This window comes from Onychostoma macrolepis, chromosome 04 (genome assembly GCF_012432095.1).
Source record: "Onychostoma macrolepis isolate SWU-2019 chromosome 04, ASM1243209v1, whole genome shotgun sequence".
NCBI classification, from domain to species: domain Eukaryota; kingdom Metazoa; phylum Chordata; class Actinopteri; order Cypriniformes; family Cyprinidae; genus Onychostoma; species Onychostoma macrolepis.
This window is the reverse complement of record NC_081158.1, coordinates 24,859,716-24,874,386: the sequence shown is the minus strand read 5'-3', so window position 1 is coordinate 24,874,386 and position 14,671 is coordinate 24,859,716. Positions and strand designations below refer to the sequence as shown.

General features: G+C 37.9%; 2 protein-coding genes across 3 annotated transcripts; one reads left to right on the top strand and one right to left on the bottom strand.

The window, feature by feature from the left end:
• The first annotated feature begins 575 nt into the window (after window positions 1-575).
• Window positions 576-9,730, top strand: copg2 (COPI coat complex subunit gamma 2). The gene is made up of 23 exons (XM_058772609.1): window positions 576-729; window positions 1,504-1,556; window positions 1,640-1,720; window positions 1,837-1,908; window positions 2,608-2,687; window positions 2,864-2,939; window positions 3,134-3,226; window positions 3,395-3,481; window positions 3,561-3,718; window positions 3,818-3,951; window positions 4,043-4,110; window positions 4,288-4,476; window positions 4,616-4,711; window positions 4,918-5,161; window positions 5,453-5,528; window positions 7,170-7,273; window positions 7,392-7,517; window positions 7,679-7,747; window positions 7,844-8,155; window positions 8,280-8,377; window positions 8,468-8,606; window positions 9,046-9,144; window positions 9,266-9,730. The coding sequence occupies exons 1-23, from the start codon at window positions 693-695 to the stop codon at window positions 9,394-9,396; spliced, it is 2,622 nt and encodes an 873-aa protein (XP_058628592.1). The 5' UTR covers window positions 576-692; the 3' UTR covers window positions 9,397-9,730.
• A 105-nt stretch (window positions 9,731-9,835) lies between these two features.
• Window positions 9,836-14,346, bottom strand: mest (mesoderm specific transcript). 2 transcript variants are annotated; one of them, XM_058772611.1, is made up of 12 exons: window positions 14,098-14,346; window positions 13,671-13,857; window positions 13,440-13,519; window positions 13,236-13,313; window positions 12,987-13,123; window positions 12,830-12,888; window positions 12,689-12,729; window positions 12,536-12,606; window positions 12,297-12,398; window positions 12,126-12,202; window positions 11,450-11,513; window positions 9,836-10,148 (listed from the first exon to the last, which is right to left on the bottom strand). In XM_058772611.1, exons 1-12 carry the CDS (start codon window positions 14,191-14,193, stop codon window positions 10,031-10,033), a joined length of 1,110 nt encoding a protein of 369 aa, XP_058628594.1. In that variant the 5' UTR covers window positions 14,194-14,346; the 3' UTR covers window positions 9,836-10,030. The 2 variants fall into 2 exon arrangements, with proteins under 2 accessions (XP_058628594.1, XP_058628593.1); XM_058772610.1 differs by having other exon boundaries at window positions 9,839-10,148; window positions 13,671-13,860; window positions 14,098-14,344.
• Between the last annotated feature and the right edge of the window lie 325 nt (window positions 14,347-14,671).

The following is a 14,671-nucleotide window of genomic DNA, read 5'->3' as shown; positions in this document are numbered from 1 at the left end:
AAAATGTGCATAGCAGTGGGTCCCGAGGAACACGATTGAATATCACTGCTCTAGACAGACTAGTCAATGCAATAATTATAGAGACGTCTACCGTTGTTTATGCTGCTAGCAAATAATAATGAATAATAAATATTTGATCACTTTTTTCAGATTGAATCTACTTTTGGTGAAGACTGAACAAAATTTGTAGGAGGGTTATGCCAAATCATGTAGGCTATGGCATCGACATATAATAACAAATATTAAAATAAATTTTATATATATATATATATATATATATATATATAATTCTAAATAATTTATTGTTAAAAACATTACAAATGCATATTATAATTCGCAAATACGTAGAATTTAAATGTTGTAAATATATGTATATGTATATATATATATATATATATATATATATGTATATATATATATATATATATATATATATATATATATATATATATATATATATGTATATATATATATATATATTCATTTTATATATAATTTTATTTATATATTTTTTGTATGGAACAAAGTCATTCCGACTTTTAAGCACAGACTTTTATTTTGAAGTACGATCTCGGTGGGCGCCATGTTCACCTCCGCCAGCTCACAACATACGTCACCCTAGTTGACGTGGAGGAAAGGAGCGTGAATGACTGTCTGATCATCTCGTTTACTGCTCTCAAACATTCCGCAAAATGATCAAGAAATTTGACAAGAAGGATGAGGAGTCTGGTAAGATCAATATTAAATGCATGTTGACCATTATAGAATCAGTATTGTGTAAATAACAGCTTAAATGATGTCGGCTGTTTTGCTAAGGAAGAGCGTCTGCAGGCCACCGCACAACATCTGTAACGTTAACTGAAAATATAACTTATTTAACACTTTAAATTAATGTGCATGTTCCTGTTTTATACTTAATTCTGTCTAAGAGTGGTAGTTTAACCAGTCCAGTAGTAGTTGTGTGATTTTGAAGTATCCTGTAGTGTGTGTTTATATAATCTTTAATTAGGAAGCTAATGTGCTAGCGGTTCCACTTATTGATGTACAATACAAATGTCAACAAGGAAAATTCTATATTTGCTTCGTGTATTTTCTCGATAAGCTTTGTATTTTAGACATTTAAAGGCAATTTCTGATTGAGGTTGATTAAATTTGGATAAATGACTGCAAAGGGGCCACATGTATGCTCTTCTCTCCTATCATAACAGCTTCACCTATAATGCTGTTAATCTATAATCTTCCGACACTTCAGATTGAGAAGATCTAACTCTTTGGGTTTAGTTTTACTTTGCATATAGGATTTACATTTCATATGTGTGTGACTAATCTTGCTGTTTTGAAGTGAACTCAGACGAAGAGTCACATTAAGATGCTATTTTTCCTTTTATAACTTATTCTACGTGCACTTTTCTAGAAGAAATGGCATCTTATTATTTTACATATTGTTTTTGAATGAAGACGCAGAGCTTTAGATGATTGACAGCTTTATTTTGATGTGTTTAGGAAGTGGCTCAAACCCCTTTCAGCATCTGGAGAAGAGTGCTGTACTACAGGAGGTGAGTTTGATGCATCTAAATCTTAAAATTAGGTAAACGTCTGTTTAGTACTGTGTATATGACATTGCATGTTTGTTTCAAAGGCTCGGATTTTCAACGAGACACCCATCAATCCGAGAAGATGTCTGCATATCCTCACGAAGATCATCTACCTGCTCAACCAGGTGCATAATTATGTTACTTAGCCAGCAGTTTTCTACTACAGTTTCTCTTTTTTTATTTTAATTTATTTTTTTGCTCTCTATGTACTGATCCATTGTTAACCTCCTTTATTATTCAGGGTGAGCACTTTGGAACCACAGAGGCCACTGAAGCTTTCTTTGCCATGACAAGACTGTTCCAGTCTAATGATGTAAGAAACTCCCTATTAACTGTTTTTTTTAATGACAAAACCTATATCTAGAAATGGTATGGCTAATGGATGCTTATTGCATAATGTGTAATGTAATATAATTAATGACAGCAACAAAATTATACACAATTTTCACACAAAATTTGCCAAAGCATACAGTTATTGGACAATACCAATCTGGCTGATATATCTGTCTTTATTACTTCCAGCGTTATTGTTAAAAATAATAATAACCCAGAGTTTCTATTAAAGAAATATTTATTTGGAATGAAGCTTAAATTAAATATACAATTTTATATATTTAAAAATATTATATATATATATATTTTATCATAATGAAAATTAAAACTGAAAATACTGAAATAACTTAGTTGAAGCACTATAATTACTAACTGGAGGGGGAGGGGGGGATAATAATAAATGAACCATAGATACAAAAATAAATAAAAAATGACAGTAAAATACTAAAAATTAAAATAAAATGAATGAAATATACAAGGAAATGTACAAATCAAAGCTAATTCAAAATATTAATAGAAACTATAATGGTAAGTAACAATAAATAATGAGAATAACACTAATCACTGCTTAGTATTTTAGTTATTCAATTAACAATTAATGATTTAATGCAAATAATCTGTCAGTGTAGATTCACCACTAAAAATTTCCACATGAAAAAATTTTTGCCTCTTGCTTTAGCAAACCCTGAGAAGAATGTGCTACCTGACTATTAAGGAGATGGCCAACATCTCAGAGGATGTGATCATTGTTACAAGCAGGTGAGCAGTTCATGTTGCCATAGCAGCGTATTTCTTATTTGCTGTGATATATACAGTATCCCTTTTCTAATCTGTAAAGTGTAAAAACATGTTGTTTGATGAGGAATGGAAATTATTGCACACGCCGACCAATATTACCTTATGAAGAACGCTGATTAATGTTTTGTTTGTCTCAGCTTGACAAAGGACATGACTGGTAAAGAGGATGTTTACAGAGGACCGGCAATCAGAGCTCTCTGCAGGATCACTGATGTGAGTCTCAACTGTTTGCAAACTCATTTATCTCTGTGTATAGGAGGCTTAATTTGCTATCAGTGAGAAACAAATTATATATAAACTGAAAGTACTGATATAAAGCAAAGAGGAAACACTAACCAGACACAGCAGGAGCCAGCTCACGGACAGTACAATTGGTCCAACTGTGCTTCTTCCATCTCGTCCATCAGACCACCATGCTGCAGGCAATTGAACGATACATGAAACAGGCCATCGTGGACAAAGTGCCCAGCGTCTCCAGCTCTGCTCTGGTCTCCTCTCTGGTAAGATCAAAACCTAGTGTTATTTTAGTAATATACATCTCCACCCCCATCTGTTATTATTAATTCAAACTAGTCAGTTTACCACTTAATTGTTTATTACACTTATTCCCAGCCCTAAGGTTATGGTTCTGGATAATGTATCCCCGTGTTTGTGTATTTGTTCTTCAGCACATGGTGAAGATGAGCTTTGATGTGGTAAAACGCTGGGTCAACGAAGCTCAGGAGGCGGCTTCAAGTGATAACATCATGGTGCAGGTTAGTGAGATGTTTGCATGCATTGTCTTATGAGTTGATGGACTGTCTGTCTCTAATAAAATGGGATCTCTCTCCACAGTACCATGCTCTGGGTCTTCTGTACCACCTGAGGAAGAATGATCGTTTAGCTGTGACCAAGATGCTTAACAAATTCACCAAATCTGGCCTCAAATCTCCATTTGCTTACTGCATGATGATTCGCATTGCCAGTAAACTGCTGGAGGAGACAGAAGGAGGGTACGTGTGTTGGACATCAGCTTTTTCATGCTCATTAACGTTATGCAGTAGCTTATAATAATGTAAACTTACCTAGTTGGTCTACATGTGGTTCAACAGGCACGATAGCCCGCTGTTTGACTTCATCGAGAGCTGCTTGAGGAATAAACATGAGATGGTGGTTTATGAAGCAGCCTCCGCCATCGTCCACATGCCCAATTGTACCGCCCGTGAGCTGGCTCCTGCTGTGTCTGGTTAGTGTTTCCTCTTTGCTTTCTTATCAGCACACACGATAGAGTACACTAGATGTTCCAATGAATTTTGCCGTTCTTTCTCTTTCCATAGTTCTCCAGCTGTTTTGCAGCTCTCCCAAAGCAGCCCTGCGTTATGCAGCTGTACGGACCCTTAATAAGGTTGGTTTGAATAGGATTGAATTTGTATCTAGTTGCAGTATCACCAGCTACCACACGGAGACACCAAAGAACACATTTTTAGGTTTAAAGTCATGCTTTTATCAAAAACTACATTCTAAAAGGGGTGAAACATTCAAATTCTGAAAAGGTGATGCTAAAAAAAAAAAATTCACACAGGTGGCAATGAAGCACCCGTCAGCGGTGACCGCATGCAACCTGGACCTGGAGAACCTGATCACTGACTCCAACCGCAGCATCGCCACCCTGGCCATCACCACCCTGCTGAAGACCGGCAGCGAGAGCAGCGTGGACCGCCTCATGAAGCAGATCTCTTCCTTCGTCTCTGAGATCTCGGATGAGTTCAAGGTGACTTCATAACCCAGACAGTGAATTACAACAAACACATGCTTCAGATGCATATTCAATCATGTTCTATTAGTTTGCCTGTGATCATTTTCCTGTAAACTATGTGTTTTCATAACCAAATGGTGTATTTGTTTTCCAGGTGGTTGTGGTCCAGGCCATCAGTGCCCTGTGCCAGAAGTATCCCAGAAAGCACAGCGTGATGATGAACTTCCTTTCAAACATGTTGAGAGATGATGTAAGTTCATTCAAGGACATTCTCTGTTATTACACTGGAGTCTCGTAATCTCTTTTCTTGTGCCAAACCACACAACCGTATTTGTACTTGATACCCTTAACAACTGGTTTACTTCTGATCTGTATTTTAATTTTTATCAGCAAAAATAGCTGAAAAAGCATTTACTTTTTCTATTAGACGTGTTTCATTTTTTTTCTCTTTTGTAGGGTGGCTTTGAGTACAAGAGAGCCATTGTGGATTGTATAATCAGTATCATAGAGGAAAACCCAGAGAGTAAGGAAACAGGCTTGGCACATCTGTGTGAGTTTATCGAGGATTGCGAGCACACCGTACTGGCCACTAAAATCCTCCACCTGCTGGGGAAAGAAGGCCCACGTACCCCCACCCCCTCCAAATACATCCGTTTCATCTTCAACCGTGTGGTGCTGGAGAGCGAGGCGGTGCGGGCAGGTGAGTAATCTTGCTTGACCTTTGACCTATGTGTTGACCTATTGTGTTAACCTCCTTGCAATGAGCTTAAAGATTTCAGGAAGCTTTTGTTTGCAATACAGTAGTACGGATTTTTTGTTTGAGCACCACACACGTGTCCCAAAAATGAACTGCAGTCCAACTGCAAGTAGTAGTAAATTTAACCAGGGCTGATAATCTGTAATTAATCTGATTCCAGAGACTAAGTTGAGCAGCTTTAGGACATTTAAGCATTCTTCTGCTCTGACTCTCCTCTCACGTTTTTCTTCAAAGCTGCTGTAAGTGCGCTGGCCAAGTTTGGAGCTCAAAACGATGACCTGCTGCCAAGCGTCTTGGTCCTGATGCAGAGGTAGGCCTTCAGCAGCAGAAAGTGTGTGTGGTGGTGGGGGAGGGGGGAGGGTAATTATAATGGTAATCTGATTATTAGAGTAAGGAAATGAACAAAGAAATGTGTTTGGAAACTAATGTGAATGTTAAAATTAAATAAAAAAAGAGAGAAAGTCCTTTTATTTATTTGATTGGATTAAAAATGATGTAAAACTGAAAGTAGTATTATTTTTGTACTAAATTTAATTAATTAAAATATGATTCAAAGTGAAAAATAAAATAGTAAATAGAAACTCTTCAACTATTTGATTAACGATACAAAACTGAAAATAGTCTCTCTAAAAATAATTTATTTGATTGGATTAAAAACAATTATGTTTTTAATTGCACTAAGCAGAGATTATAAAAACAATATATTTTTTATAACATTCTTGTTTATTAGATTAGATTAAATTGGTTTCAAATATGGAAAATAAAATAGTATATATATTCTTTTTTTAAGTTAACTTTTTTCAGTATATATATATATATTTTTTTAAACCATTTTCTATAAAAATATCTAATATCTACCAGAATGTATGTATATTGTCTAGTGGTGGGCGTAGATTAATTTTTTTAATCTAGATTAATCTCACTGTAATCTTGGAATTAATCTAGATTAAAATGGCTCATTTGAATTCTGCCAAGTAGATCAGAATAAGTTCACTACGAGTAGTAAACAACTAGCAGTCATCAAGAATTTAATATTGATAATAACATTGAAGACATTGTATGATTATTCCTTAAAGATAAGGTTTTAATAGTTTTAGTAGTAGTAGCCTATTACGTTCTGCCCAATGTCTTCAAGTGAAACCAAACTTTTATTTTGACGGGTTACCGTGAGGATAGTTTTTCTCAAATGAAACGCTCGAATGCTCATGAAGTGACTCTCAGAGCAGTTCTGGAGATGTTGTTCATGTATTTATGTCCTCATTTAGTGAGACGACAGACGTTAACATCGCCACAAGCATCACGCGGTCTTCTGTATGAGTAGTGAACAAACCCGTGCGTCTGCGCCATACATTAACACAGAGACACACAGAAGTCATATTTAAATAGACGTTTTTGCGGCTTAATATTTACAAATAGGAGTGGGAGTGTGCTCACTTGTGTGTGCGCTTACGTTTGTTTGTTTGTGTGTGTGTGTGTGTGTGTGTGTGTGTGTGTGTGCGAACCGGGGCGGAACTCCGCTGTGCGCGCGATACAGAGAGCTTGACCATGTAGAGACAGAAATGACTTGCCAATTTCCATTGGGAAGCTTCTTAAAAATAAATTTTCCCTGAAGCAAACCCGGCGGCTTCATAGCTGCATCCATGTTTGCACGCATACACACAGGTTCGAAGACTCGTTCTCGCCCCCTACAGTGCTATTCGGCTAGGTATACATCCGCGCTAAAATATCAAGGTGAAAGTCATCATAGCTTGCGTAGTATAGATCCAGCTCCCAGCCCAACTTTGAGAATAGATTAACGGCGATATTTTTTTTTATCGCCCGATAAGAGTCTCACGTTAACGCAGCACGTTAACGCCGATAACGGCCCACCACTAATATTGTCATAATGTTGCTTATTGTCCATTTCTAGAGGGAAATGTTTTAAGGTGCTAATTTACTGTGTTTCTGACAGGTGTATGATGGACAGTGATGATGAGGTGAGAGACAGGGCCACATTCTACATGAACGTCCTTCAGCAGAAGCAGAAGGCCTTGAATGCTGCTTACATCTTCAATGGTGAGGGTTTGTGTTGAAGTGGGTTGTTGCAGTTGTTCTGGATAGTTGATATTGTATTTGATTTGATTTGATTTAGCTGATGTGAGTGAACAAGGGTTTTTGAATGGTTTGTTCGTAGGTCTGTCCGTATCTGTTCCTGGACTGGAGAAATCCCTCCACCAGTACACACTGGAGCCCTCTGAGAAACCGTTCGACATGAAGACAGTTCCCTTGGCCACCGCACCCATCACCGAACAGAAAACAGGTGTGAACCTGAGCTTCAGCTGGCCAATAACTTCATTACTCATCATATCCATTGCAGAATATTTTCATAGTAACGTATGATCAAAAAAAAAAAAAATCGCAGAGCTTAATCAAAACTGCTCAAATTGTACAAGTTCACTTCATTTTTCTCTTTCATACCAGAAATCGCACCTGTGGCAACAAGCAAACTACCTGAAAAGCTTGCACCTTCCCGCCAAGACATTTACCAAGGTATGATTAGCTAATTAGCAAAACAATGCATGCATCATTAAACCAGTGTCTGAAGCAAACCACATTTCAACTGGTCCCCTAATTTTTCTCCCTCAGAGCAACTTGCAGCCATCCCAGAATTCCAAAGCCTGGGTCCCCTGTTCAAGTCGTCCGAGCCGGTTCAGTTAACAGAAGCAGAGACGGAGTATGTGGTGCGCTGTATCAAACACACTTTCGCAAATCACATGATCTTCCAGTTCGACTGCACCAACACGCTGAACGACCAGCTGCTGCAGCGGGTTCTGGTCCAGATGGAGCCGTCAGAGGCATATGAGGTGCTACATTTCATACCTGCATCAAGTCTCCCCTACAGCCAGCCCGGCTCCTGCTACAGTTTGGTCCGGTTACCAGAGGATGACCCCACAGCAGGTCAGACATGATTGATTTTCAGTGTAATGTCAACTTTTCTTGTTTGGGCAGATTTGAACAACAAATAAATGTTAAGTTTCCCATAATGATTTTTTTTTTGTTTTGTTGTTTGAATTTGTCTTAGTGTCTTGCACGTTCAGCTGTACAATGAAATATCTGGTCCGGGACTGTGATCCCAACACGGGAGAGCCTGATGATGATGGTTATGATGATGAATATGTGGTATGTGAATTTTTCAAATCAGTTCATACTGGTGAAAATGGGAAGTTTATCAGTGGCCATTCCTCACTCAATGTCTTGTTTCCCTCCCAGCTGGAAGATTTAGAGGTGACAGTCGCTGACCACATACAGAAGGTGTTAAAACCAAACTTTGGTGCAGCGTGGGAGGAGATCGGAGACGACAATGAGAAAGAAGAGACGTTTGCTTTGGCCACAGTCAGAACTTTAGATGGTAAGTTTGTTTAAAGGAATAGTTCACCTCAAAATGAAAATTTGCTGAAAAATATACTCGCCCTCAGGCCTTCCAAAATGTAGATGAGTTTTTCTTCATTGGAAATTAAACATTACATCTCTTGCTCACCAATGGACCCTCTGCAGTGAATGGGTGCCGTCAGAATGAGAGTTTAAACAGCTGATAAAAACAACACAACTCCAGTCCATCAATTACCATCTTTCCAAGTTAAAAGCTGCATGTTTGTAAGAAAATCCATCAAAGCATTTAAATTTTAAACCATTGCTTCTGGCCAAAATATGAGTCTATAATCCATAGTAACGGTTCCTCTGTAAAAAAAAAAAAAAAGTCAACCCCTAACAAATAAAGGTGTTTGATTATAACAGGAAGAGTTTGTGGATGTGAGTTGATCATCTCTTTATCATGTTTGTCTTCACAGAGGCAGTAAATAACATTATCAGCTTCTTGGGCATGCAGCCTTGCGAGCGCTCAGACAAAGTTCCTGAAAACAAGAACTCGCATGTTCTGTTCCTAGCAGGTATGTACTCATTACATTCCTCCAGTTTTTCTGTTTTGAGAGAATTTTAGTTCCTGATATGTGTATTGGATATTCATTTTCTAACCTGACTGATGAGGTTTATGATCTTGTCTTTCTGAAGGTGTGTTTAGGGGAGGTCATGATGTATTGGTGAGGGCACGTCTGGCTCTGGCTGATGGGGTCACTATGCAGGTGACTGTTAGGAGCACAGATGAGAATGTGGTGGATGTCATCCTGGCTTCTGTCGGCTAAACGAGTAATGTTTGAGTGAACTGGTCACATGCCAATCAGTCTGGGTCATTGTGCTTTTATATGTATCTATATAGTAGCTCTATAATGTTTCTCACAACCATCTTTGTGGCTTGACATGAATCCTCTGAGTCTGAAACATCCTCTTTCTTTATTTGGTCTATTCTGTTTGGAGAGATTTCTAAAATATTGTGCCACTTTAATTCATGTGGAAGAGATCTAAACATTGTTTCTCTGGTACTTGAGCTGCTTTGACCTTGTGTCACAGCTCAGGGGAAACAGTCCTTTACTACAAACCTTTTCATTTATCAATAATAAAACAGTAGGAAACAGTACAAAACTTGTGTTTTAGTGTTTTTGTTTCTACACAAACCTGAGACCATTCATACAAAGATCTTTTTATTTGAATAAAAGCATTCATGCTTTACAACACAAATGTATTTACAAGTAATGGCAATGTATTTGAGCAAACTCTTATTGACTGTTGTAATGACTGTTTGGGTATTTGGTGCAATATTTTCAGTTTCATGCATTTAAACACATGACTGACATTTCACATACTCTGCGGTTTGTTAATAAACGGATTTGAATATTTTCTAACAACTTATTTGAGGCAATATTCCACTCGTTACTCATCTCAGAATGAGTTGATAAAGCTGAGATAGGCATTAAAGAAGCCTGTGGGATCCTCCAGCTGTGGATAATGACTCACATGCTCGTCTAGAACTGATAATGTGGATCTCTGCACTAGTTTCCTGTAAATGAGGAAAAGAGACCAGGAAAAGTGGTTAAATATTTTCAGTGTTATAGTTCCCAGATTATCTACAGCAATAGCTTGTTCTGTCTTTGCTCTTTGTTACATCTTAGCCGTTTCATCTTTGTTTGTTTATTTGATTAGTTCCAACTTGAAATCAACAGTTTTACTTCTAATAAAGAACGAAACCTCTAGGCACAGATAGTGTAGTGCAGTGCTTCACAACCCTGCTCCTAAAGGCACACCAGCAGTACACATTTTTAAACTCTTCCTAATCAAACACACTTGATTCAACTCATCAGCTCGTTAGTAGAGACTCCAAGACCTTGGGGGTTAGGAGACACTGAGGTAGTGGGTAATTACTGTGCTTTTAACTCAAAGGATTCAGTTCATGAGGAACTAGACTAGAACATTTTGAAAGTAACAATGCTATTTCATGATATTATACATAAGAAATAAAGTAAAGAAAATGCTAAAAATCAATTCTATGTAATTACAAACTCTGTGGCTCATAGGATAAATCACCACCCTTCATACAAGAAAGACTTTGTTCAAATCTCACTATTTCTTTTCTACTTTTATTTCTCTGTGTCTTTCTCCAAAAACGGACAATAATCATCCAATCTCAGTGGCTCAAGAAGTGTTTTGTACCCAGAGTCCTGAGTTCAAAATGTTTTCATTTTATTTAAAACAAAGCACTCCATCCAAAAGTAATCCACAACAGTCAAATGGTTTCATTGGCTCAGGAGATAAGGCGTTGTAATCTTATATCAGCGACTAGAGTTCAAATCCCACTGTTGCTTAAATTGCTGTCATTGCATACAACAAACCACCCAAAAATGCCATATGCATTGTGAAAGCCATGATGGTGCAGCAGTGGCTAAACGTGTTGGTTGTGGACAAGGCTACAATAGAGGCTCGGGTTAAAATCCTACCTCAGTGTGTTGGGATTGAACTCAACCAACAAAAAGACTACATGAGGGAATGTCAATGATAAGAGGTTTGAAAGTGAAGATTCAGCAAATATATAAAAAAAAAAAGTTATCCATCCAACTTTTAAATTAATAAAACACCTGAGATTTGAACCCAGGGCTCTAACGTAGGAACAAAGTCTTGTGCCATGATTTCTTACCACTGGGCCAAAACCATCTCACATAAATAACAATTTTTTTGCAATGATTAAGAAAAACAACATGCACAATTTAAAAAAAATAAATAAATTATAAATACTTGTTCTTTACCAGCGATACTAATAAAGTTAGTGTAAACAGAGTTAATAAATATGAACTGACATATACTTACTGGTAGAGCTGGATGAACTCAGGATGTGGATTAACTGGATCTAGTGGTCCATAAATCATGTGCACTACAAAGAAAAAAAAAGTGATAAATCAGTGACATTTGCAAAGTACAAATGTTAAGGATGTTGTACAGCCCCATTACACAACCTAAAGTGATTTACCTACTAATTATCTTCCAAAGCACAAAACTATTTATAAAAAACAAAATCCAACCCTCCTGTCCTACAGTATGAGTGTTAACATACTTGTTCTGCTGCACTGCTTGTATAATATAGTGTATGTGTTGTAAATACTACTAAAAGTAGTAAAGAAATAGTGAGATTTGAACCAAGTCTTTCTTGTATGAACAGCAGTGATTTATCCTCTGAGCCACAGAGTTTGTAGTTACATAGAATTGATTTTTAGCATTTTTTTTTAACTTTATTTCTTATGCATAATATCATGAATAGCATTCAACTATGTAAGTGTTTACTTAATATATACTATCACCTCAAACTCTTATTGCCTGGGGTACAGACAGCCTAAGCAGCTTCCACAGTGATTTTCATTGGATTAAACTACTTAGCCTCAATAGCACTGCCCATGGCCAAGTTTTTAAGTATTCACACACCTCATTCTTGTAGCATGACGGCTACTCCAGCACTTCGTACCACGGTATGAATGGTGTGTGTACTCACAAGGTGTTGAAGTGGAGGTTAGAGTCCCGACCCATCTCTCTCTGTGTTTGAGCCTCTGGTTAATGTACTGCAGGATACTGGGCAAGACACGATAACAACAAACGATAGTTGGTAATGGTTATTATTAAAAGCAAAGCATTGCAAGTGCAACACATGGAGACGTTTGGACACCTGTCCATGACCAGATTTCCATCGTTAAAGCGAATTCCTGTCCACATGTCCCAGAACTCGGCTTCTGTTGGCTGGGTGTACGGTCCAAACACATCCCTTATTCTGTAGGATAAATATATATAATATTTGCAATTGAAGGCTTTAGGTAAATGATTTATAATTATATGTGTAAAGTACAACAAATAGTTTGAACTGTGCATAAAAGTAAACACCACTCCCAGTCCGGATGCTCCACTCACCCTCTAGAGAAAAGCTGGAAGTTTATTAGGCGGGTAAGTACAGGTGAAATGAAACCAGAGTCCTTCAGCACCTACAGATGACCAAAGATGGGAAATATTCACTTCTCATATTTAAAAACGAAAACAAACGTGTTTTTTAAGTGTCACACTCACTTTCTGAACGAATCTTGGATGATGAGTCTCAGGGAATATGCCTGTAAAGTTAAAAAACAAAACAGACAAAAGTTATGAATCTCCATTCAGACTCTAAGAATATATCTTCTAATTTTCTGACTGAATAAAACTCTGATGTACCTCCATTTGAGAGGCAGAGGCTGTTTATCGTGATGTGTCCGCTTCTGTTATGGTCACTCCTGTGTGTTTAACTGCACGTGAGAACCACCCAGATCATATTGACAGGAGCATTAAGCTAAATTATGCAGAGAAACTTTTAAGGATCCTTAGGGCTCACCTGTACAGTAACTCAAGAGCTACAGTGTCTCCATAATCATGTGACAGGATGTTGATCCTCTGCTCTGACAGACCCAAATGAGCAACCAGAGCCTCCACCACACTGGCCTGCTCGAAGATGGAGTAACGGTGCGGTCGCTGGAGTTTGTTAGATAGAAGTAATTATTTAAATTACAGATAATAAAAGATTATCTAAATAAAATTATTTTTTATAAAAAACAGTAGTTGTGACTCATGTCTTTTATCTCACCGGTTTGTCTGAAAACCCAAAGCCAAGGAAGTCGAGGGCGATGACTCTGTTAAAACGCTGAGTCAGAGAATCCCAGATCTTCAAAACAACAGAATGAGATTCAAGAAACACCACAGTGTGTCCAGCCACTGTCTATAAATTGCTCTCAATTTATTGCTGCTTTATTGAAAAATTAATGCAGTTTTACACCACAAAATGACTTACCTTATACCAATCATAGCTGGAAGTAGGAAAACCATGAAGCAGCAAGAGGACATCAGAGCTTCCCACAACACCAGCTGACTCTATTGACAAACGGGAATACAGTACAATATTATGTCATGTATATATGTATATATATATATATATATATATATATATATATATATATATATGTGTGTGTGGAGAATGGGAATAAGAAAGAGAGTCAGTTTGTAAACAAATCTTGTGATATACCTTTATAGAAGATGTTGTTGCCTCTGAATGTGAGGAAGTGACCGGAAGAGCGCCAGGTGTTGAGCGCAGGTGAGAGCTGTGGCGGAGGGATATGCAGATATACGGCGAGCAGAGGAATGCACAACAGACCCACATGAAGCCACCACTCCCTGCTGACACGACGGGCCGAGCCACACTCACTTTCATTCTGCTGCAGACAGGGTAGGTTTTTATTTTATTGTGCTTTACTGCTAACATTGTAAATTGGTATTTTATTGCTGGAGTGAGAGGTAGAGACGAGCGCTTGTCAAAGGAAGTACAGCATCATAACGCGAATTAAACTGGCAGGGCAGCTATGATAGTCAAATTCAAACTGTAAGCAAAATAACAACTGCCACATAATGCGTGCTAGTCAAGAGAAGCGCACTTAGTGCGTGAAGTTACTTACAGGTGAGTCGTGTGACATTCTCGGTTCCTGCGCTTTATCACAGTGTGTGTCGGTTGTTTTCGCGGATGGGCTGAAATACGTGCTGTTGAGTGACATTAAGAGTCTGTCACTGAGCTGTCATCTGCACGATCCGTACTTGCATGGCCTTAAAACGTTCAGTTGCGACTGTTACCGAGCGTCGTGTTGCCAAGGATCCAAAGGTCTAGGGCTCAAAGTAATGCTCGCTCACGCCCCTAGTGGAGCGGATGGTAAACAGCAATAATATCTACCAGACCAGATCCGGTCGCTGCCTTCAAAGCGTCTAGCTTTCTGAAACAATCGTTTACTTAAGCGAAAGTCCATTTATATTCATTTAAAAGTAGGGCAAGTGAAAAACAGGTGATCACCGGTTCCCTTTTTGGTCAGTCAGTTTATCACAGCAGATCAACATGGAGTCTACTTGAGATCACAGTGCAGCTAATACAATATAATACTCCACGTGTTGTCATAAACACAAATAATACGGGACAAAAGCTCTTCCAAATCAGTTTATATACATATATAATATAATAATAATCGGGCTTTGATCATCTTT

Excerpts from the sequence above, each read along its gene's own strand:
- copg2 (XM_058772609.1), top strand. The coding sequence starts at position 693 with ATGATCAAGAAATTTGACAAGAAGGATGAGGAGTCTG. Across the intron at positions 2,688-2,863 it reads GTGATCATTGTTACAAGCAG|CTTGACAAAGGACATGACTG; the intron begins GTGAGCAGTTCA and ends TGTTTGTCTCAG. Across the intron at positions 3,482-3,560 it reads GTGATAACATCATGGTGCAG|TACCATGCTCTGGGTCTTCT; the intron begins GTTAGTGAGATG and ends CTCTCTCCACAG.
- mest (XM_058772610.1), bottom strand. The coding sequence starts at position 14,193 with ATGTCACTCAACAGCACGTATTTCAGCCCATCCGCGAAAACAACCGAC. Across the intron at positions 13,520-13,670 it reads CAACAACATCTTCTATAAAG|AGTCAGCTGGTGTTGTGGGA; the intron begins GTATATCACAAG and ends GTTTGTCAATAG. Across the intron at positions 12,730-12,829 it reads CCTCTGCCTCTCAAATGGAG|GCATATTCCCTGAGACTCAT; the intron begins GTACATCAGAGT and ends TTAACTTTACAG.